General features: G+C 34.6%; 1 protein-coding gene and 1 long non-coding RNA gene across 3 annotated transcripts; one reads left to right on the top strand and one right to left on the bottom strand.

The window, feature by feature from the left end:
• Window positions 1–145: 145 nt before the first annotated feature.
• Window positions 146–6,920, bottom strand: LOC125244308. The gene is made up of 5 exons (XR_007179290.1): window positions 6,678–6,920; window positions 5,883–5,990; window positions 4,308–4,914; window positions 4,025–4,160; window positions 146–1,033 (listed from the first exon to the last, which is right to left on the bottom strand). It is a non-coding gene; the product is annotated as an uncharacterized LOC125244308 (long non-coding RNA).
• On the top strand, window positions 6,194–21,771 carry LOC125244296. 2 transcript variants are annotated; one of them, XM_048154346.1, is made up of 17 exons: window positions 6,194–6,343; window positions 7,365–7,386; window positions 7,494–7,550; window positions 8,060–8,081; window positions 8,189–8,245; window positions 8,450–8,478; window positions 9,436–9,512; window positions 10,155–10,244; window positions 10,335–10,449; window positions 10,594–10,737; window positions 11,280–11,339; window positions 11,426–11,461; window positions 11,634–11,687; window positions 11,794–11,850; window positions 11,921–12,135; window positions 21,279–21,407; window positions 21,567–21,771. In XM_048154346.1, the coding sequence occupies exons 8-17, from the start codon at window positions 10,155–10,157 to the stop codon at window positions 21,750–21,752; spliced, it is 1,086 nt and encodes a 361-aa protein (XP_048010303.1). In that variant the 5' UTR covers window positions 6,194–6,343; window positions 7,365–7,386; window positions 7,494–7,550; window positions 8,060–8,081; window positions 8,189–8,245; window positions 8,450–8,478; window positions 9,436–9,512; the 3' UTR covers window positions 21,753–21,771. The 2 variants fall into 2 exon arrangements, with proteins under 2 accessions (XP_048010303.1, XP_048010304.1); XM_048154347.1 differs by lacking the exons at window positions 6,194–6,343; window positions 7,365–7,386; window positions 8,060–8,081; window positions 8,189–8,245 and having other exon boundaries at window positions 7,523–7,550.
• The last annotated feature ends 730 nt before the right edge of the window (window positions 21,772–22,501 follow it).

Raw genomic sequence — 22,501 nt, forward strand, 5'->3', positions numbered from 1 at the left:
ATTTCTGTACTCAGCTCACTAGGAAAAAAAAGAAAAAAGAGGCAGTCAGGTAAGACAATGTAAATATTTGTGTTTTTTACCATTACACACACATTTTTGGGTTGTAATCTCTTGGGCAAGACTAAAGACGACAATACAATAGCAATTCATTTTTAAAATGTTTTATTAAAACAGGAACAAATGGAACAACAGAACAAGGTCTTGTTACAGCATTAAAAAGATATAACTGGGGAAATAGTTTTAAAGCAGGACCAAAAAAAGGGTGGGGGGGGGGGGGGGGCAAGAGTGTAAAGAATGGTTTCAGCTTCATGTACACAACAGTAAGCAACAAAATAATCAACATCACTCAAAATCAACATAAAGAACATCCCCATACACAATAAAACAGTGTGATAGGCAGCGATGTCAGGGATAGTGTGTCCATTTTAAATTGAGAGAGCCTTGGTGAGCAGCTGCAGCACTATTAAAGGGAGATAATACATTTGAAGCATATTGGAAACATTGTAATGCTGATTTCATGCTGGGGGGGGGGTTAATGTTTTAAATTGTTACAACTTCTACTGTGGTCTTAAGGGCTTTGTCGACAGCTCACAACTAGGTGTTGTTCCATGAAACAAAAAGTCATACATGACTGGAGCAACATTAGGGAAAGTAAATTACAATTTAAGGTGCTATAAACACTATTGTCACATGTAGTAATGAGTAAATTATATATAGGTTTATTTTTTTTGCAGAGAGTTTCGCCAAGAATTTTTGTAGCACATGTCCATGAGCCTGCAACGCTGGAGACTGACACTTGGAGGGCTCTGGAAGCTTTATGTTAAAATGACACTACACAGTCAGGCAGGATTAACTAGAAGCCAGTCAGATTGGTTTTGCACATTTCCATGGACACTACGAAAAGTTCATGTTTAACTTAACCCTTGTACTTGTGTTGTATTTCTTCTGCCTGTTTTGTGTCATTGACCATTCAACCATCTGTGTCTTTTCTGTAATCCTTCCAAACCAGCCAAATAAGGAAACAGATGAACACCTGTAAAATAATGATCGGAGATTAAATTAATAATGATAATCATCATCGACAGGTAAACAACAGGGGTTTGTTTTTCGTATGTGAATTAATCATCAGTATTTACAGTTGATGATTAGAGATGATCCAGGATTGTTAGATTCTTTGAAGTCATTAAGCTCAAACTTGCTCAGGAGCAGGCATATTTGACAGAAACAAAATTAGACTGTCTTTATAAGGTGAAAGTTTATCACAGCCACTGTTACTTTCTGAACCAGGGAAATAATTAAAAATATAAACTTACTTGTCATTACATACAGTTGTGCTCAGAATTATTCATACCCTTAGTAAATATTACCAAAGAAGGCTGTGAAAATAAATCTGCAACCGTTTATTGGAGAATAAGAATTTTAAATGGTTAATAATACTAATAATAATCTCATTATGAAATAAATGTTTTTTTCTCTAATACACACTGCTCACAATTAATCATACCCTTTTAATCTGTTTGTAACCTCTTTTTTTGTCAAGATAAGAGCTATGAAAAGTACTGCTGGAATATTGTGGGCCTATTTTTCCGCCGGATATCCAGGACATCTTGTTCAGATACATGGCATCATTGATTCTATCAAACAGCAAAAGATAAAAAAAAAAAAAAAAAATCAACTTGACTGTCCCTGTTAGAAGTCATATAATGGCTATCTTGGCAAAAGGAGGTTAAAAAAGTTTTGAATAAAAGGGTATGATTAATTGTGAGCAATGTGTATTATAGAAAATCATTTATTTCACAATGAGATTATTATTAGTATTATTAACCATTTAAAATTCTTATTCTCCAATGAACGGTTGGATTTTTATAAAGTTTTAAAATAAAAGATCAAAAGGATGAACAATGCAGATTTATTTTCACAGCCTTCTTTGATTATATTTACAAAGGGTATGAATAATTTTGAGCACAACTGTACATAATGTGTAGTCAATAGAGACAATTTTACTCATTGAGAGATTTATTTGTGAGTGAATAATTATCTTAATTTAATTGGAGCTTTACATTAAATACAGTTTGGATGAACCTTGCATTAATAATCTGAACGATGACAGCTATTATACTTTATGCAAAATGTAAACAATTAGGATAGTGGTTCCCAACCACATTCCTGGAGGCCCACCAGCACTGCACGTTGTCCCCTCAATCAAACACACCTGATTAAGGTTATCAGCTCATTAGTAGTGACTCCAAGATCTAAAATGGGTGTGTCAAAACAATCATTTACAAATTTTATTTATCTATTAAACATTTTATATTATTTTGCCAGCTTGGCTGTTTCCTATTTTAATTATATGATTTATTTATTTATTTTATTTTTTATTTGAATTAGGACAGTACACATTGATCAACAAATCAGCAATGAGCATCAGTGTAAATATGCTGGAATTAGCACAATTTCATCCGTTGTCCTAAGGCAGGTATCATAAAACACAAAATACAGATTATTTACAAACATAACAACATACATGTAGACATATTACACAGAACAACAAAGACTAAGTACTGTAAACAGCAGTCACATAGAAGTTAAAAGGCCAGAAGGTATGAGACCAGATTGTATAACATTAAGTTATGTAAATATCATTGCATGCATATAAGCCTTTGCTGACTCAACAGTAAGAAAAGGCCATATACGTTGGAAATTTGACAAGTTAAATTTTATAATATTTGTGATTTTTTTTTTTTACATGTTGCTTAAATGTAAGATGTGAATCAAAGACCACACCAAGATACTTAAATTGTTCTAACACATCTAGTCTATCTCCACTGACAAAGACAGATGGCTCTGGCCCCACTGCTGGCTGCCGTGAGAATACAATACTGTATCATCAGCGTATAATTGCATTTTTATATTTGAACAGACATTTGGTAAGTTATTAACATAGAGACTGAATAAAATCGGTCCCAGTATTGAGCCTTGTGGGACTCCAGCAGAACAAGTAAGATAAGATGACTGTGAATTTCCTATTTGTACAGCTTGTTTTCAGTGTGACAAATATGATTGCATATAACAATGTGCTCTTTCAGAGAAATTAAAATAAGTCAATTTAGCAAGAAGCACATTATGATTAATGGCATCAAAGGCTCGTTTCAAGTCCAGAAAAACAGCCCCTACAAAGCCCGCTTTTTAAATTCTCAAGAATTTAATTAAATATTTAATTTAATTATTTAATTAAGCTTTCTCAAGAAAATAACAAGTGGCTGTTTCTGTAGAGTGATGTTTGCGAAATCCAAACTGAATTGGATGGAAAGGGGTATCACTACTGTTTAGGTGTTCAATTAACTGTGAGGCAACCCATTTTTCAGCTATTTTGAAATTATTGGTAGAATGCTTATTGGACGAAAATTCTCTGGTTTTGACTTATCACCAGCCTTAAAGACTGGGATAACCGTCTTCCATGTCTTCCATGTTTAGGGCACTATTCCCTGTTTTATAGATAGATTTATCAAGTGTGCAATTGGGCTTGCAAGAGCCTCTTTATGGAGTTTTAAAAGATCATTAGTGAAACCAAAAGTATCTCTGGCTTTTGAACTTTTTAGAGATGAAATTATTTTTATAACGTCAGTAACAGATATATCCTGTATACTAAATATTGGTTTATTAGCATCTAGAGGCTTGTATGGGATGTTTGCGCATTTAAAATGCATTGTCAAATCCTCAACTGAGCTAATAAAGTATCTGTTAAAGCTATTGACGATAATGTCTAAATTATCAGTTAGCATACCTTTAACTTGAAGTTGCAGATCTTTGAAATTTATATCTTTATTTCGTCCTAACAGATTATTTAAATTTTCCCATATTAATTTTCCATTTCCATTTGTCCCTTTAATTATCTCAATAAAGAAATTTGCTTTAGCTTTACGGATCTGATTTACATTTTTAAAGTGATGTAAAAATCTGATGGTCACTTGTAATTAATTATATGATGCTGTTATGGTGCTTCCTTTCTGGGCATGTGACTTACCCAGAGGTGAACAACCTCATTCTATGCACCAATGACACATGATAAGACGTCATGGCCCATCCGCTGTGCCATTCACCTGTCACCCATCAATGTCTTCCCAGTAACACTGCCAATTGGTCCCACCAAACCAGCAAACCTGGATTTTACAGAAGAAGCCATAAAAGACATTCAGGAACTACTTGAAAATGGTTTGGATGGAAAAGACATAAAAAAACAGATGTGTTGTGTGTGACACACCCGCAAGAGCCATGGTAAAAAAAGTCTACGGACCAATGCCACATACCGTGCTGAAATGACAAGACGTCAGGAGAATGAAGACATTCCAATGTCTCCATTTTTGAACCTCCCACTGGACATGGTAGAGCAATTTTCAATCGACTCCATGCACCAAGCCTGCCTGGGTATAATGAAAAAGCTCATCACAGAGTGGGTTAGAGGAGACAGAAAGGTGAGAATGTCTGCTGGGCAAATAAATGAAGTGACCCAATGGCTGCTGTCACTCCAAGGGAAGGAGGTCATTCCAAGCTGTTTTGCCCAAAAACCAAGGAACCTGTATACAGTGGTGCTGAAGGGAATTCTGCCGGACCAGTTGTACGAACATTTCATGGCGTTCAGTGTTGCCTTGGGTCTTCTGCTCTGCCCTACTCTTGCAGTGGACCACAACAGCTACTGTAAAGAGCTGATGACATACTTTGTTGGAGAAACAAAATAAATCACTTCATGGTGTACAATATACATTCAATGGTGCATCTACCGGAACCGATTTTGGGAAACTGAAACGTCTTGTAAGGTCAGGAAAGCAGCCACTTACTCAAGTGGTCAAACGGCTGGGGGAAATGTCAAATTCCCCACTGTCTGTGGAGGCTTCCAAGTCCAAAATCAAAAGAACTCTATGGAGAAAAACAAAGTCATAATTTAGCATATGATATGCATTTTTCAGACCACTGAAAAGGTGTCAATTTAACAATTTATTCATGAAATTATACTGAGATCCCAATATCTCTAGAATTAAACAGTATAGGGCCTTCAAAATGACAATAACAAAAGAAAGTTTAAGAACCAGAATCTAAAAGGATATTAAGATATATTAAATATTTCTTTAGTTACAGGTATGGGGTATTAAAATAGCAACAAATATTGCTAAAAACAACAGATTTTCCAAATAGACCTACCAAGCCTAATGGTTAGGGAGTCGAACTTGTAACCTGAAGGTCACAGGTTCGAGTCTCAATACAGGCAGGAAATTACTGAGGTGCCCTTGAGCAAGGCACCTAAACCCCAATTGCACCAGGCACCAAAAGTGAATGGTTGCCCACTGCTCTGTGTGTGTGTGTGTGTCTTCACTACTCACTACACCTAATGTGTGTGCACTAACTTCAATGGGTTAATAGCAGAGGACAAATTCTGGGTTACCATACTTGGCCTTCACATGGCACTTTCACCTTTTTTTCAATAAACAAAATTAATAAAATGATATAAAATCAATACTTGGTCTTCACTTTCACTAATGTCACTTTTACCCCCTGTAATTTGGGTTAATTTCAGGTGACATATTAATTTTCACCCCCTCTACAAAATATGTGATTAACGTTACTCAATAGCCATTATTTGTCATGGTATTCTTTGTAATAAACACCTAATAACATATAACTTCTCTGACACATTTGATTAAGTTTCAATAGTAAAGATAGATTTTAACAGTGATCCATTTTCAAAGTAATTTTATTTAGCGCGTGCATACCATAGACTGCATACACTGTGGTGCACGTCGGGGGGAAAACACACATATATCCCACAAATGACTACTACGATGAAATACAATACAATTTCAACATAACACATATCATACTATACTTACCTCCAACCACTTGCACGTCAAAAACATCAAATGGTCCCACAACGTCTCTCGTGCATACATGCTTCTTCTCTTCCAGCATCTTTGGCGACTCACTAGCGATATCGCCACCTATGGGTTGTTTAATATTATATACATTATATACTATATTATACATATTTCCAGGTATCACCAAAACAATTGTTAATTAATTAATTAATAATATAATATAATACAATAAATCTAAGTTTATATATAATATACAAGGAATCAAAATTTACATTATATATATATATATATATATATATATATATATATATATATATATATATAGCCTATAGACTTCTGTCTTCATTTAAATTCTTACTCGCGTGCCAGGCCCGCGAAACCTGCCGGCGGGCATATATAAGCTGGGGTCTTGTGACCACCGCGCGCAGAGCACGGTACCTTGTGAGAGGAAATCCCATCCTGCGAGTTTTTCTCAGGTAAAGTAGCCTACTTTTTTATTTAACCGATTTAGGTAAATTACTTTGTAATGCATAAATGACTTTAATGTAAATGTATGAACCCACTATAAATGTAAATAACATTTAAAACTTGAAGATAGAAAGCAAATAATAAAATCTAATTATAGCCTATACTCAGGGTATACGTTACCACTAAATAACGGCCACTTTTACATAACGAACCTTTTAAATTGTCATAAAACTGATTAACTGTCATTTCCAGTAAATGTACATATATTGTTCACATAAACAATGGATTTCTGTCTTTTTATCCATTTATCAGCACCGTCAAATACCTGGTAGTGTTAAATACCGTTAAATGCCGTTAGTCTGTGTGACGTCACTTGGGATAATAGAGCATATCCGATCGGATTGAGAGAAGCTCTTTCATTTCAGAGTTATGTCTTTCCTGTTAACCTTGCGTAAAAAGAAATAAATTCTACAATTATAATATGTTCACTTTGTAATTATAATATAGGCCTATTCACTTTGTATGGAAAGTAGCGCCTTCAGGGCTGCGAGCGCGCACACGCGTCACTTCTAGAGCGAGACAAAAGCCGCTGTAAGATGAAAACTGTATAATGAAATTAAATATTGAAATGTTTTAATTTAATTAAAAAATATATTATTATTGTTATTATTATTATTATTATTATTATTGATACTACTACTATTAATATTTCATATTTAAATATATTTAATTAATTAATGTTTAAAATTATTATATTTTAAATGATTATATTATACAATTATTATATTTTATTTGAATTATTATTGTTAACAATATTAATAATAATTATTATTAGTAGTAGTAGTAGTAGTATAAACAATAATACTATTATTGTATTAATAAATTATTTAATGTTATTATTTTTATAATTCTTCCTATTAATAGGCCTATTATTACCACTATTATTGATATTATTTAATATTTAAATATTTAATCATTAATTAACTTTTGTAATTTATACTAATAATTATTCTCTTCTCTCTTTTTTAGTGTCGATTGTCGTCTGATTATTGTAAGTGATAATTCTACACATCCTGATAAGTCAGAAATCGCTGATGCAACTGAAAGCATTTTAATTTGTATACTCATGTTCTCGCCTCTTTCATTGTGTGTTAACAGCAGTTAAATACACCCAAAGGCTCTTTTAAGAGCCCAGCACAGAACGTTTTTGGCTTTGTAAGTATGTTTGATTTTTTTTTTTTTTTTAAGACGCATCCTGCATCTCTGATTTGTCATGCTCCTCATAACCTTAGTCATAAAACACTGATGAAACTGAATGCATTTTAATTTATATCATATTCAGACATGTTTCTATCCCCTTGTGTTTCTTACTTGTTATTTGGTTACTAGTATTAGTAATACCAATAATAATAATAACAGTTATTATGTTTTGTTATTATTTTAGTTTAATTATAATTAATAGTAATAATACAAATAATACAAATAATAATAATAATAATTAGCATATTACTATTGTTATTGTTATTATTATATTCAAGAATGACCATGTATTTTACTGACTTTATATGGTTTCTTACTTGTTATTGTAAAGTTTTATCAGATGCACTGCTGCCTGCAGTCTTCTCATCTTCATGCACTTTCAGAAGCTATTAATAGTTCAAGAGCCTTAAGTAACTTTTGTAATTTATACTATAAATAATTATTCTCTTCTCTCTCTTTTTCAGTGTCAATTGTCGTCTGATTATTGTAAGTTATAATTCTACACATTCTGAGAAGTCAGAAATTGCTGATGCAACTGAAAGCATTTTAATTTGTATACTCATGTTCTCTCCTCTTTCATTGTGTGTTAACAGCAGTTAAATACACCCAAAGGCTCTTTTAAGAGCCCAGCACAGAACGTTTTTGGCTTTGTAAGTATATGTATGACTAACAATCAGACATATTTGGGTTTCTTTAAATAACTGAAGATTTTTTTTTCTTCTTTAAAATGCATCCTGCATCTATGATTTGTCATGTTCATCATAACCTTAGTCAAAAACCACTGATGAAACTGAATGCATTTTAAATCATATTCAGACATTTCTACTTTCTCTCCCCTTTCCTTGTGTCAACAGCAGCTACGCAAGTCATCTTAGACTTTCAGGTAACTTCATATGTTTTAATGTTGTTTTACCTATCTAGACATGGCTGTTCAATAAAATATTTTGTTGTTTTACCCCCAACTCAAATCCATTTTTTTTTTTTTTTTGTTTGTTTTTTGAAATCTCAACTGAAAAGTTTACCCCTTGCAGAATCAGCAAAAAATGTTAATCATTTTAACAAAAAAGGATCATGAAAATTGCATGTTATCTGTTCTGAATAAAGTATTTCACATAATGGTTGTTTACATAAAGTGCACAAGAGAAAAAAAAGAGCAGAATTTATAAAAATGACCCCATTTAAAAGTTTACATAGCCTACCGTTGATTCTTAAAACTGTGTGTGGTTACCTGAATGATCCACGACTGTTTTTATGTTTTGTTATGGTTGTTCATGAGTCCCTTGTTTGTCCTGAACAGTAAAACTGACCAGCGTTCTTCAGAAAAATTCTCCAGATCCTGCACATCATCTTCTTGTTCAAACGTTTTCACCCCCGGCTCTTAATGCGTCATGTTTTCTTCTGGAGCATTGAGTCCCTCAGTTGTCCTCAGTGTGAAAAGATGGATCTCAAAATCATTCAGTCACTGCTGGAGAGGGTTCAAATATGCAAAAGGTGCTGGTAAACTGAAGAATTTGCAGGACCTGAAGGATTTTTTCTGAAGAACGGTGGTCAGTTTAACTGTTCAGGACAAACTAGAGACTCATGAACAACCATCACAAGGTAACCACACACAATATTAAGAATCAAGGGTATGCACATTTTTGAACGGGTTAATTTTATATATTCAGCTATTTTTTGACTTAGTACTGTATATTCAGGACAGTACTATCTATCCAAATTACCCAAATAAGATGGGCTGAATTCTTCTTGTTCTATTTAATGGCAGGTCACAACTTAACTGTTATTATGGACACTTTCTGTTAGCAAGAACACTAATCTCTTCCCCTCCCCTTTCCCCCAGTCTCTTGACCCATCAGTGCCAAAGCTTCAGCAAGCACTGTGTGCTCAGCTGCTCTGGTCTCCATAGTTCAGGGAAAGGTAAGAAGTATATAGAAATATTTGTGTTGCCCCAATACAGTTTTCTAAAATTTCTAAAAAAAATTAATTTTTCAGTGATTTCAAGGCAAAAATTTTGTAATCGTTTAATGATTTTCAAACATGACAATGAGTTCAAGGTGCATATTTTTATTACACACACAAAAATGTTTATCTTTAACTTAATCATGACTCTTTTAAACTTCTCTTAACAAATGTACATGTGCCACTCAAACAGCAAACGAGGAGCAAACAATCATCTAAATCAGACTTTGCTGTGATAGTGCAACATTAAAGACATTAAAGAGGTGCATATGCAGGACACATCACTTCAAGAAAACAACAACAACAAAAACAGAGAAAATATGATTGTGCTATATACCAAATATTATGCTGAAAATGGCTTTATTTACTATTTATGTTTAAATATGGTCTGAAAAATCTACAGAGAGGTTTAAAAAAGTATGGAAAGAATTTTGAAATTGAAAGTTTAATATTAAGTTTTTGAATAACTGTAATGCATCTTTATCTTTACATTTATTTATATATATATATATATATATATATATATATATATATATATATATATATATATATATATATATATGTGTGTGTGTGTGTGTGTGTTTAATTTAATCTCAACAGATGGACACAAAAAAATATGCAGTGGTGGAATTTACAGAGGACAGTGCAGTGGAACTAGTCCCAACCTCGTGGTTGGAAGAGACCAAAGAGGTATGTTTTTGGTTTCAATAAGCTTTCGCAATCATTTACAGTATAAATGTCTGTTCAAGAATGGTAAAGCAACCCCTTTTTTTCTTTCAGGGAACGTTCTGTTACTGGACATTTGGAAACATAAGGCAGCTTGTAAAAAACTGCACAATGCCAGACAAAGGAAAGTGGAGGCGGTGTCTAATAAAAAAAATCTGGCTAAGAACAGGTAATTTAATAGTTTTTGCATTATTTAAATTAATCTACAGTATCTTCAGTACAGTGAGGATTGTTAAAATCATATCTAATTATCAAGAAAATTGCTTTAAAAAAAAAAAAAAACTATACTTTACACCAACAACATATTTTCCAGACTCATACACCAAAGGTGTCCAGAAATGCCGGCGTGTTGTGGAGACCTCAAATATTGAAACAGAGGAAAGCTCCACAACGGAAAAAAAGAGGGCACACAAAAAGCCAACAAGATATCTGTCTGAAACAGATTCCTCCTCAGATGGTAAGTATTCAATAATGTTTTTGAGGATGAATTTTGTCCATGTTCTAAGCAGGGTCTAATCGTAATGTAAGATTATTAAAAAAAAAAAATCAGCAAAAAAAAAAAGATAAACTTTGACAAAAAGTAATTTTTATTCTTATAATTGTGATTTCATAATATTTAGATATGAATCCAACTGAAAAAAAACTTGTGAAAAGATATATTTCAGTTAGTCAAATAGCACAAATCAAAAGGTGGAGCTCTGCAGCCATTTACTGGTGAAAGATTTTTTTTTACTTTTAAAACTGCATTTTCCAAAAGATGGGCAAAAATCTTACACTAAACCATGTCAAATTATCCATGTTATCCACTTGAATGAAAGTTAGAAATGTGGGTCTTTTATAAAGTGATTTAAAGAGAGACCCTGAATGTACCCCAAACAAAGATCGCACAAGGGTTAAGAAAAAATATATATATTTATCTCAAACATTATGGAGTGCACGATGTGTCATAATTGTTTTATTAATTTCAGTTCTATTTGTGAACTCTGTTTTTAATTTTAGATGATAGCAGAGTTTTCCCAACTGAGAATAAAACCCTTTCAAAACCTCTTCCACCCAAATGTAAGTTGTTAAACATGTAACATGATTAACACATAACTTTTAACCAACCTATTAGATGCCTTTTCCTTTTTATTTTATATTCACAGATAAGCCATTCTCCAATTTTCAGCCTCTGGACAATGGTTTGTAGAATATACAAATATATTTTTAAGTATAAATACATAATTAAAAAAAAATATTTCTCTCTCTGCCTTCTCACTGGCAACAGATACATTTTGACTTGTCTCTCTTTTTTATGTATACTTATCCCTTCAACTTATGAATGCTAAGTCTGTTTGGATTTTATTTTTGCAGCAGAAGCATCACCGCCAGCATCCCGGCTATCGTGTATGGCACAACCCCTTCAAGGTATTTTACAAAATTTCATTATATTATTATATTATTGTATTAACCATTCTAGATAGAGTGATTTACTTCTAAACTTTGAAAAGTAAATTCTAATGTAATGCCACAGCTGCCTCACAGCTCCTCTTAGAAGAGCCCCAGTGTTCTTCAGAAGCAGCAACAAAGAGTAAGTCACGTTTTTGATTTTTCACACTATACTGTATTTTCAAGTACCAATCTGCAATATTGCTTCACAGACTATCGCACAAAAGTCTTGCAAAAACTGCAAGACATTGCAGAAACCCAGCAAGACATCTTAGCGATGCAAAGAAGCATACTGGCTGCTGTTGCTGGGACGGTGACAGTGACTGAGGAAGGGGGGGACATCCTGGAAAATGGACCATGCCAGACTGTGGATGAGCTGGATACACTAAACACAGAACTGGGAAATAAGGACAAAAGGACCAAGCTGGTAATACATAAGTCACTTAAATGTACAACTATCTTTCGTAAGGTTGGTTAGGACCACTCTTAGCTGTACCTTATCACTGTTGACAGTCTATACGAATATAATTCTGAAGCTGTAATACACCCAGTGTTAGATTAGAATTATGGCAAAAAAATAAACTGCAAATATTCACTGCTAAATTCATATATATAACGGCTCCTGATTTTTTTCTCTGTGATTAGAAAAAACACGCTTCAACTGATGCCTTTGTTTGCTTCAATTATAATGTCTGCTTCTTAAGAATTATTCCCATGGTACGGAATGTACCAAGTATTGCCTTCTTTTGGTGTGGCATCTGCATCTTTGGCATCACCAACTTTAAAGACACTGTTCATAAATCTCAAATAGTCCTCTCTGTACTTAGGACTTTTCTCCAGTTTTCTTTTCAAATGCTTCAAATGAACTGTAGCATGCTGCTTATTGTTTAGTAATTGAGGAAGCTCTCTGAAAGGTAAGGGCATTTCCACATGTCCTTCTTTGTTGTGTTGAACCCTTTCATCCAACTGTTGAAGAAATTGAAGCAATTTTTGGTTTTCTTCACAATCGTCCAAAACTTCTAGACCTACTACATGAGGCATTGAATTTTTGCAGGAGATGAGGAAATCACTAAACTCCCTTAACTTCAGTGATCCCTTAGGTCTGATTTTTGGCCAATTACTCAGCTTTGCCCTAAATGCTCTTTCAACTACAAAAGGGTGTCCATAGCGTTTGATCAGGGCATCCCAAGCTTGAGTGTATGCATCCTCATCACTCCTATAAAAGGTTCCCTCTAGTACACTAAGTGCATCTCCACTTATGTACCTTTTAAGATAGAACAGCCTCTGCGCTGGGGTTGTGTAGTTCGTTTCAGTGAACTTGAGTGGATCACCTGTAAACGTGAATGGCTCTGGAGCTGGAAGTTTGGTCATCATCAGGGATTCTTTTAATGCCTTCACTAACAAGACCTCATCTACTTTTGTCCCCAGCTCCTTTTCAGACCAAGGTTGAGCTAAAGTTTCTTGGGAAACCTTGATGCATGAAGGGTTATTGTGTTGCAGAGGGTGCTGACATGGAGGCAATGTGCTTCTCTCTTTAGTATCTCCTATTTCAGCGTTCAATCTTGATTCCACTTCTGCATACACAAAGTATTCAGCTTCCATGACTTCAAGATCCCTTTGCTCCTCCAGCATTTTTAACCTCTCTTGTTGAGCTAGCACCTCTTTTCTTTGAGCTGAGATTTCTTTTTCTCTCTTCAGTTCAGCACGTTTCGCAGCTAAGCGTGCCGCTGCTTCCGCTCTTTTTACTGACATATGGCTTCCCTGCTGACTATCTCGTTCAGCTCTCGAAACAGTTGATCCATAAACTGACCTGGCGTCATCTCTTTGAAGTAGCTGGAGGAGTGTTTCTTTTACAGCCTCCGCATCAAACACTTTAGTACCAACTTGTGCGCAGCCTCTTTTCAGTGCAGTTATTTCACTAGTAACCGAAGCGCAGCTATCCATTCTCCTTCTTATATCTTGAGATGGGACGTTCAATGCATGAATGCTCTCATATAACTCTGCTTCACGTTTTTCTGCAGTTACCATCATGTTGTCTAACTCGGTTTTAGAGCACTCTTCTTTCAGTTTAGATCTGATAAACTGAGCTTTACTGCTGATATCACATAAACTTCCGTTCTCTTTTAACTAACTCGTCACGTCTCAACTTAAGCATTTTTTCTGTTGGACGCCTTTCTCTTTCTGATCACCTAACTTCTTGCTCAACTCATGATGATGATTCCTGGAGTCTCTTTTAACTTCCAGATCTGCATTAACTTCAGCTAAGCATTCTTCACATTTTTGTCTGTCTGAGACATCAATTTCAGTTTCTAATTTCTCCTCTAATTGTGCCTTTTCATCTTCAAGAGCTTTAATCACTTGGTCTAATCACTTGATTCTAATCACTTGGTCACTTGGTCTTTAAACCACACTATTATTCAGCTTTAAACACTAATAGCAAGCTGTAATACCACAAGAAAATGCTCAATGACAATTATTAAACAAGTTACACACTTCTATAAACTAAGCAAATATTTGTTTCAACCATTTGCATACAATTTCAACTATAAAAAAATGTTAAGGCAGCATAAACCAAGAAATTAAATTTCAAGCTGAAAAGATACAGTCTGACCTGTGAACCCAAAGGTAGCAACTCTTATTGACAACCGAATTGTCATAAAACTTTGCAACGTTGTCGTCTTGTGGCTATCTCGTCACTGCAGCAATAACTTCTTGCGTTGCTCTTCTGCACGGCAAGGAATGCAGTCACGATAAACAATGGAGTTTCAATGCGACGAAATCGCGTTGTTCCATGAATGGCAACATCTTCTCCATCACCAATGGCTGCAGTTTTCCAGCGGGGTCGATTGGATGCTCTTCACGTCGAAGTCTGACAACGATCTTTCTTTTTCCACGATGAAATCTGGCACTCTTCCAGGGAATGTGAATACACGTTTTTTCACTATAACGACTCCTGAATTTTTTCTCCGTGACTAAAAAAAAACACGGTTCAACTGATGCCTTTGATTGCTTCAATTTTAATGTCTTCTTCTTAGGAGTAGAGACAGTCGACATCACCCATCAAATGAACACCGTGAAAAAAACTGAAAATAAATACAAATTACAATCAAATTTGTGAAGTGAATTTTGCCATGACGTCGTTCAATTAAGCCCATAGCTTATTAAACATAATACACACAATAGCTACCTTAAATTATGAACAAAATATAAGCAAACATACCGTGTGCCTTCCAATAAGGATCCAGGAGACATTATGAGACATCTTCTTATCAAATTCTCAATCTTTGTGTCAGATCAGATCACCTCTCAATTCGTGTCATCACCTCATGTTTTCCGTTGCTCACGCAGCAAAAAAAAGTCACATATCAAACGCTAGTCATGTACTCCACTAGATGTCACTATTGCTAGCTATCATGCAAATAAAATATACAATACCCAAACAAGTATTCAATTATTTATAACAACATTTATAACAAAAATAAACTTTCAAGTGACCAAAATATTCAGCGAGAAAATGCTCTTTATCTGCGACATCTACAGTGCTTTAGCGCTGATCCAGAGCCAGACGCGCGCTCCGCGCTTGTCATGTATCACAACTACTATTCGGTGTTTTTAAGTTATAGTTAAATGGTTGGTGAATATTTTGAATTAAAAATGAAAAAAACGATATAAACGCGATACCTACATGTCTGTCAGCTGCAGGACGCGTCTCAAAGGAATTAAAACTGTTCAAAAATAACAATTTCTACTTCTGAAGTGCTTCTTTTTATAAAGAACACTAATTTCTCACATAATGCAGTGAATCAGCCCCTGTATAGAGTTAATTATCGATTCTCGAGCCATCGATATCAACCAATTCAGCACCAGCGCCGTGGACAGCACCTAACGTCGCAATTAAGAAGATATACCTTAAGCAACCTCCTAAGGAACAGGGCTGGGTTTCCCGAAACCTTCTTAACTCTACGTCGCTCTTAAATTATACCTTAAGCTGTACCTTAACGTTAATATGTGTTTCCCGAAACGTTCTTAGTTAAGTATACCTTCTGTAAGTCATACTTTCGTAAGGTTGGTCTGGACCACTCTTAGCTATACCTTATCACTGTTGACAGTCAATACGAATATAATTCTGAAGCTGTAATACACCCAGTGTTTGATTAGGATTATGGCAAGAATAAAATGCAAAAAAATCACTGCTAAATTCAAATGTGCTTTAGCGCTGATCCAGAGACAGACGCGCGCTCTGCGCTTGTCATAACGTTATCACAACTATTCAGTGTTTTTAACCTCATCGCTCTTTATTTTAGGTTTCAGACATTTAAATACACATTTGAATTAAGAAGGCTACTGCATAAAAAAGACATTTATAATTTGTTAAATTCAAATTACACTGATGTCTACGGAAGCTGCAACAATAACCCTTTCAATTATAATTTGACGAAGTGTTTTATTCATATCAGATACACATTGTTTATGAAACAATAAAGTTTACTCTATTCTTCTCGCTGTTCACCGGCCACATACTAAGGCTATATGTATTTCGGGGAAGATTTCGTATATCCGACAGCTCTATCTGCCGTGCAAACTCATCACGCAACAAAACACATTCACTTCCACATATTTTACAATCGGAATATATCATAAAATTCATGATATAGTTAACAAGTTTGTAAATATAAAAAAATAAAAATAAATAAACGATATAAACGCGACACCTACATGTCTGTCAGCTGCATGACGCGTCTCCAAGGAATTAAAACTTTGTTCTAAATAATGGTCGCCTTAAACTCACGCTGATGGAGCTCCGCGCCCCCAGAATGTAGATAAATTACAATGTAGATTTAGTTTGCAATTTGGATTAATTTTATAACATCCCATGAGTCCTGATAAATGCAATTTCTACTTCCGAAGTACTTCTTTTTATGAAGAACACTGATTTCTCACATAACGCAGTGAAGCAGACCCTGTATAGAGAGAATTATCGATTCTCGAGCCATCGATATCAACCATTTCAGCACCGCCGCCATGGACAGCACCTGGTAACGTCGCACTTAAGAAGATATACCTTAAGCAACCTCATAAGGTATAGTTCGGGGAACACGCCTGGAAACGGTACATCTTCAGTTAAGGTCTACCTTTAGAGTCTTCGTAGCGCGCTAAGAGACAACGTTATCGGGAAACCCAGCCCAGTTCGGGGAACACGCCTGGAAACGGTAGCCTATATTCAGTTAAGGTCTACCTTTAGAGTCTTCGTAGCGCGCTAAGAAACAACGTTATCGGGAAATCCAGCCCTGATCTCCAGCTTAACTAACATAGTAGCCTACGGATGCAAACGTTAGTTAATGATGTCACGCAGGTGGTGAAATAACTTATTTAAATTAATCTGTTTGAGATACAGATTTTTGCTGTATTTTTGCAGATTTTTGCTGCAAATAACGGACATGGCATCTGATGACTAATTCCTCAGTTATCTTATTGATTTTACATTTTTTTTTGCTCTTAGTAAACCTGTGCATGTCTGCCTTGTTGTGACGGAAACAAGTTGCGCGAAAGCCTTAAAATGAAATGTATTGATTTGTTTAGTTACAAACCCTAAACAGAAGTTATTTGTTAAGTTTAAAAGCAATTAATTAAAAACTATAATTACGATAAAGACATTTCAAAATAAAATATATTTGAACAGGTGTTGTTGCAAAGTACAGTAAATCTTAACAATGGAGATGAACGCGCTTCTGTCTCTCTTTCCCTTCCTCATTTAAAAACTTTCAACACATCGGCCATGGATTCAACAGTTTCCATTCATTCAAACAAACAAAACACTCTTTCAGCTGCTATCATAATGGCAAAATTCTAAATAACAGTGTTGTTTAATTATGATTTTTTTGTTTGTTTGTTACATTTATGGTCAAATGTAACACCATTCGAATCTGTGAAGGGTTAAATAGGCCTATTATTTTTGGCTATTTATTCCTTTAAATATAATTTAACCATATTTTTTTCCGTTCACAGAAAGCGCTGCAGGTGCGTGATAATGAACCTTCGTGTTCGAGCAGTCCGAGCAGCTGAGTCTCTAGCCATTTTCAAAAAAATGCTAAAGACGTATCTTTTTCGTCAGCACTTAACCCAGTAGTAGTAGCACTTGCCTTGACTAATATTCTTCTTCTATCTATTTGTGTATTTATTAAAAAAAAAAAATAAATAAATAAATAAATTCTTGCTGTGAGCACTTTACTGACATAACTGTGACTTAACACAGCACTTGCATATTGTTGTTCTCATGTTGATTTGATTGATTCTACTACTCTCATTTGTAAGTCGCTTTGGATAAAAGCGTCTGCTAAATGACTAAATGTAAATGTAAATGTAAATGTGTTCTGTTGTTTATTTTGCTATTTGTTCATGTAGGCTAAAACTAAACCCCTAGGATTCTTTTAATGATTCACAGACACTTATCAATTCTAATTTCGTTTAATTCTAATTTAATATAATCTTGTCGGTTAATGAAAAGATTATCGCGTCAGTTGAAAGTCAGGGAAAAACCCAGAAATGATGTTGACAAGGCAGGCAACAATAATTTTCGTTTAGTTTAAGTTTTTCAACTAATATTTATATTTTCTAATGTTTCAGGATTATTTTGATTAGCATAAAGGTTTTAATAGTTTTGTTAATTAACCCTGCCTGGGAAAAACATCCACAGAACTGCATTACAGTAAATTTTCCCGCTGTTAAGCCACGAATATTTACAAAGATTCACGAATTATTTAATTCCGTCTGGGACACAGCCTCAGGCCGGGAGTCTCACGCTCATCAAAGCCAATAAACATACAGCTAGGCCTATTGTTGAAAACATTACTTTTAAGAATAATGTTGGAAAAGTGATAAAAAAAAAATTTCAGTCAGAAACTGATAAAGTCGAGTACACACCTTATGATTAGCTGTGCACAGGCGGTGCAGTGCTCCGCCAATTAATTATCTATTAACGGTTTAAATAATTCACGTAGGCTACGTTTAAGAAACCCTGTTAAATCTAAATTGAAAGTAAAATGTTAACGGCTATTTATAATTAATTCAGTTAAAAGCGAAGGAAAGACAGAAAATGTGAGGACAGCAAGTAAACTGTGACATATTATAATGTTCATTGTGTTGACATATAATGTTCATTATGTTAATAAAAGTTCTAGGGCTATGTTTAATTTAGAGATAAAATATGCATGGCCATTTATAAGTGAAGGAAAACTAGAGAAAGCCCCCCGACGGTGATACCGTGGTGTTGTCATAGGAATAACAGTTTTATTAGCCTATATTTATTATACTTCATATTTGTCTTTTTGTCCATATACATATCGTGAAAACAAATGTAAGACACACAACAACAACTATTTTGTGTTAAAAAGCTGCTCTTAATTTTTTATCGATGACTGTGCGCCACCTGGTGGATAGCATATTTTCTAATATGACTGCATAGCCGACTATATAGCCTACTGCAAGGAATGTCATGCGTCTGCTAAATGATTGAACTGAAATGTATAAAATGTAAACAAAACATTAAAATACGAAAAAAAAAAAATGAGTGCAGTAGCCAAAGATCTATAATGGAGAATAGCCTATCATTAGCTTATATATAGCCTATAGATTGGTGGTAGTAGCCCAAAGGATGTCATGTGCTTGGCTACAGATGTAGAGGCATTTACATTTTAAAAACACAATGACAGCTTAAAAACAGACTTAATTAAATTTACTGTAGGTTTTTTAAATTTATTATTATTATTATTATTATTTTTTATCTGTGCATACATATTTCTGTGAAATACGTGTTAGGTTGCACAGAAGAAAGCCGATATATGACATACTGATATAGCAGCAGAGGACTGTTATTTTGTTGAACGAACTGATGATGACGTTACTGACTCGGATTTGATTGACCAATCGACTGAAAGGGGCGTGTAATGACCGCCCACATGTGGAAAACGAGTTTTGAAGTCGTGTTTCCGTTTTCTATTCGTGACCTGAAAAAACGAAAATCGAGCCAAAAACGACCGTTTTCTCGTTTCTGCGTATTTCATTTCAAATTGGAAAACAAACTATCAAAACGTACACGGACCTCACAACAATCACAATCAGGGTATCTTCCGTTCATTCCATATCCGTTTTCAGATCAGAAAACGGAAAACGAAAAAACAAATCGTTTTTTAATTTATCGTTTTCGTCATAAAATGGAAAAAGATTAAAATGGATTTTAAAAACAAGGAATTTATACATTTTTATATATTTTGTTCCTCAATCTTACGTGTTAAAACTAAATTGTGAAAAATGAAAAAAAGAAAATCTTAAAAAGCTGCATTTTCAACCTTTTCTCAGTAGCATTTGCAAAGGTCAACGGCAGGGGGGGGCAAAGACGCCGCAAAGGATTAAAATGGCATCTTTAGCAGGGCACGCAGATGTGATCATCAGTATGATAAATAATAATATGACTTATGAAAACATTTCTGCGCACTTATCCCAAATGGGCGTACAAAAATGTTCTGCAATGAGTGTTCGCAGATTTTGCAGCGCACTCAACGTGAGAAGACGCGGCCACTTTGATGATAGCCATCTAGAGCTGGCAGTGGCCAGCGCTATAAATGAGTTGAGTTTATGAACTATTTTTGAACTTTTATGAAAGGGGACATTTGTCATGAATGTAGTAGCCTACATTACGCAAAAACATTAAGCCTGCAAAGGCAAATATTGTTAACCTATTGCTGATCATGATGATTCTTTCGCATTTGCATTTATTGTATATCTTGCGTGGCTTAATTTTGGAAGCCCGTTTCCGCCACTAAATAAAAAAACATAAAAAGATTAATTGCGACTTTCTATCTCAGAATTCTGACTTTTTAAGTCGCAATTGCGAGATATAAAGTCAGAATTCTGAGATAGAAAGTCGCAATTGCGTGATAAAAAAGTCAGAATACTGAGATATAAAGTCGCAATTAATCTTTTTACGGAAACGGGCTTCCATACGTAATGTAGTTACTGCGTGATTATGTCATTTAGCTAATTGTCATGCCATTTGCTGCTCATGGTTTGAGTATCGATATTTTGCCTTTTCTACAGAGCACAAGAAATGCAACACAACATAATTTCTTATAAAATCCGTAAAGGCATTTAAAGAACCAAATTAGCCAGATATATGCAGGATGACAAGGTCTGGCACGACATACAATCTCAGTTATATACACGCACGCACGCACACACACACACACACACACACACACCTATCATTACTGGGATTCTCCATAGGCGTTTTTATACTGTACAAACTGTACAGTACAAACTATCCCTACGCCATCACAGAACATTTTTACATTATCAAAAAATATAATTCTGTATGATTTATTAGCTTATTTCATCATGGGGACCAAACAAATGTATTATTTGTATTGTACTATACTTGTGGGTACTACACACTAGTTTAATGCAATACTAGTGATTTGTATCATGAAAACATAATATTAAATAAAATATGTAATATATATGCAAACATAACGTAATAATATATGAAAACATAATATTTTATTCTTTGTTCAACAGGTGGGGCCAACATTTGGGCGCACATTTATGACAGGTTACCTGTCATCAAAAGGCATACATGCAGGTGAAGTTAGGGTTGGAAAAGCGCTTCGACAGGTTCATCAACCATATAATGAATTGCGACATAAGGTTGGCATTACCCTGTCTTTAAGGCATTTAACTGAGTTACTAGATAGTTACCTAATCATTTTAAGTGAAAGTTTATTAATTAAATATTATTATTATTCCTGGGTAATACTGAAATGTGGTGGCAGTGCTGTTATAATGGCTTGTTTTGTGAACTATTAGGGTGTACGCAATCTGAATCCAGTGCCCTACCATGCAGAATACATGGAACATAAACTACATTTGGACAAAAATGAGAAGCTGGTGATGTTTGGAGTGACACATGTTGTAGCAGTGGATGGCTTCAGCAGCCAAATAGTGGCTCATAACACCATGCCTGTTAAAAACAATCAGAAAGTTTACAGGTAAATACAAGCCCCACTAACATTTATTCTTTTTGTGTCAGTCTTAAATGAATGGTTCTCAATTCCTGACCTGAGTGATCACAACACTACACTTTTCAGATGTCACACTGCAACAATTTTTGAGTCCCTGACAGTATATTGCTTTAGGCCCCGTACCCATTCAAAATATAGTATTACGTTACTTGGCCCTTTTGAACAATTTAAAATAGGTGTTAAATGAGACACCCGGTCATTTGTTCTGACTGGAATTGAGAATTAGTATCATCGACTAATTCAGCATGTTTTAAACATTTAGACTGCACTGCCTCAGTTTTTGAAGCCAAGATTTTCTTTCAGAGAAGCAGTGACAAAAAACGTCATATGGGATCAAATCCGTGTTGACCACGGAAAAGAGTTCTACAGGGAGTGCAGAATTATTAGGCAAGTTGATTTTTTGATCATATTTTTTTTCCAAGTACATTTTACCAATTCCAATCCACATCAATCATAATAACTACTATTAATATTGTTTTTAATCATTTATAAGTGATACATAATTGTTCATGAAGGCTGGAAATGAAAAATGCCTTATATTCAGGTGTGCAGAATTATTAGGCAAGTTGATTTTCTGATCATATTTTTTTTCCAAGTACATTTTACCAATTCCAATCCACATCAATCTTAATAACTACCATTAATATTGTTTTTAATCATTTATAAGTGATACATAATAGTTCATGAAGGCTGGAAATGAAAAACGCCTATTATTCAGGT

Source organism: Megalobrama amblycephala, linkage group LG14, assembly GCF_018812025.1.
Source record: "Megalobrama amblycephala isolate DHTTF-2021 linkage group LG14, ASM1881202v1, whole genome shotgun sequence".
In the NCBI taxonomy this organism is placed as follows: Eukaryota; Metazoa; Chordata; class Actinopteri; order Cypriniformes; family Xenocyprididae; genus Megalobrama; species Megalobrama amblycephala.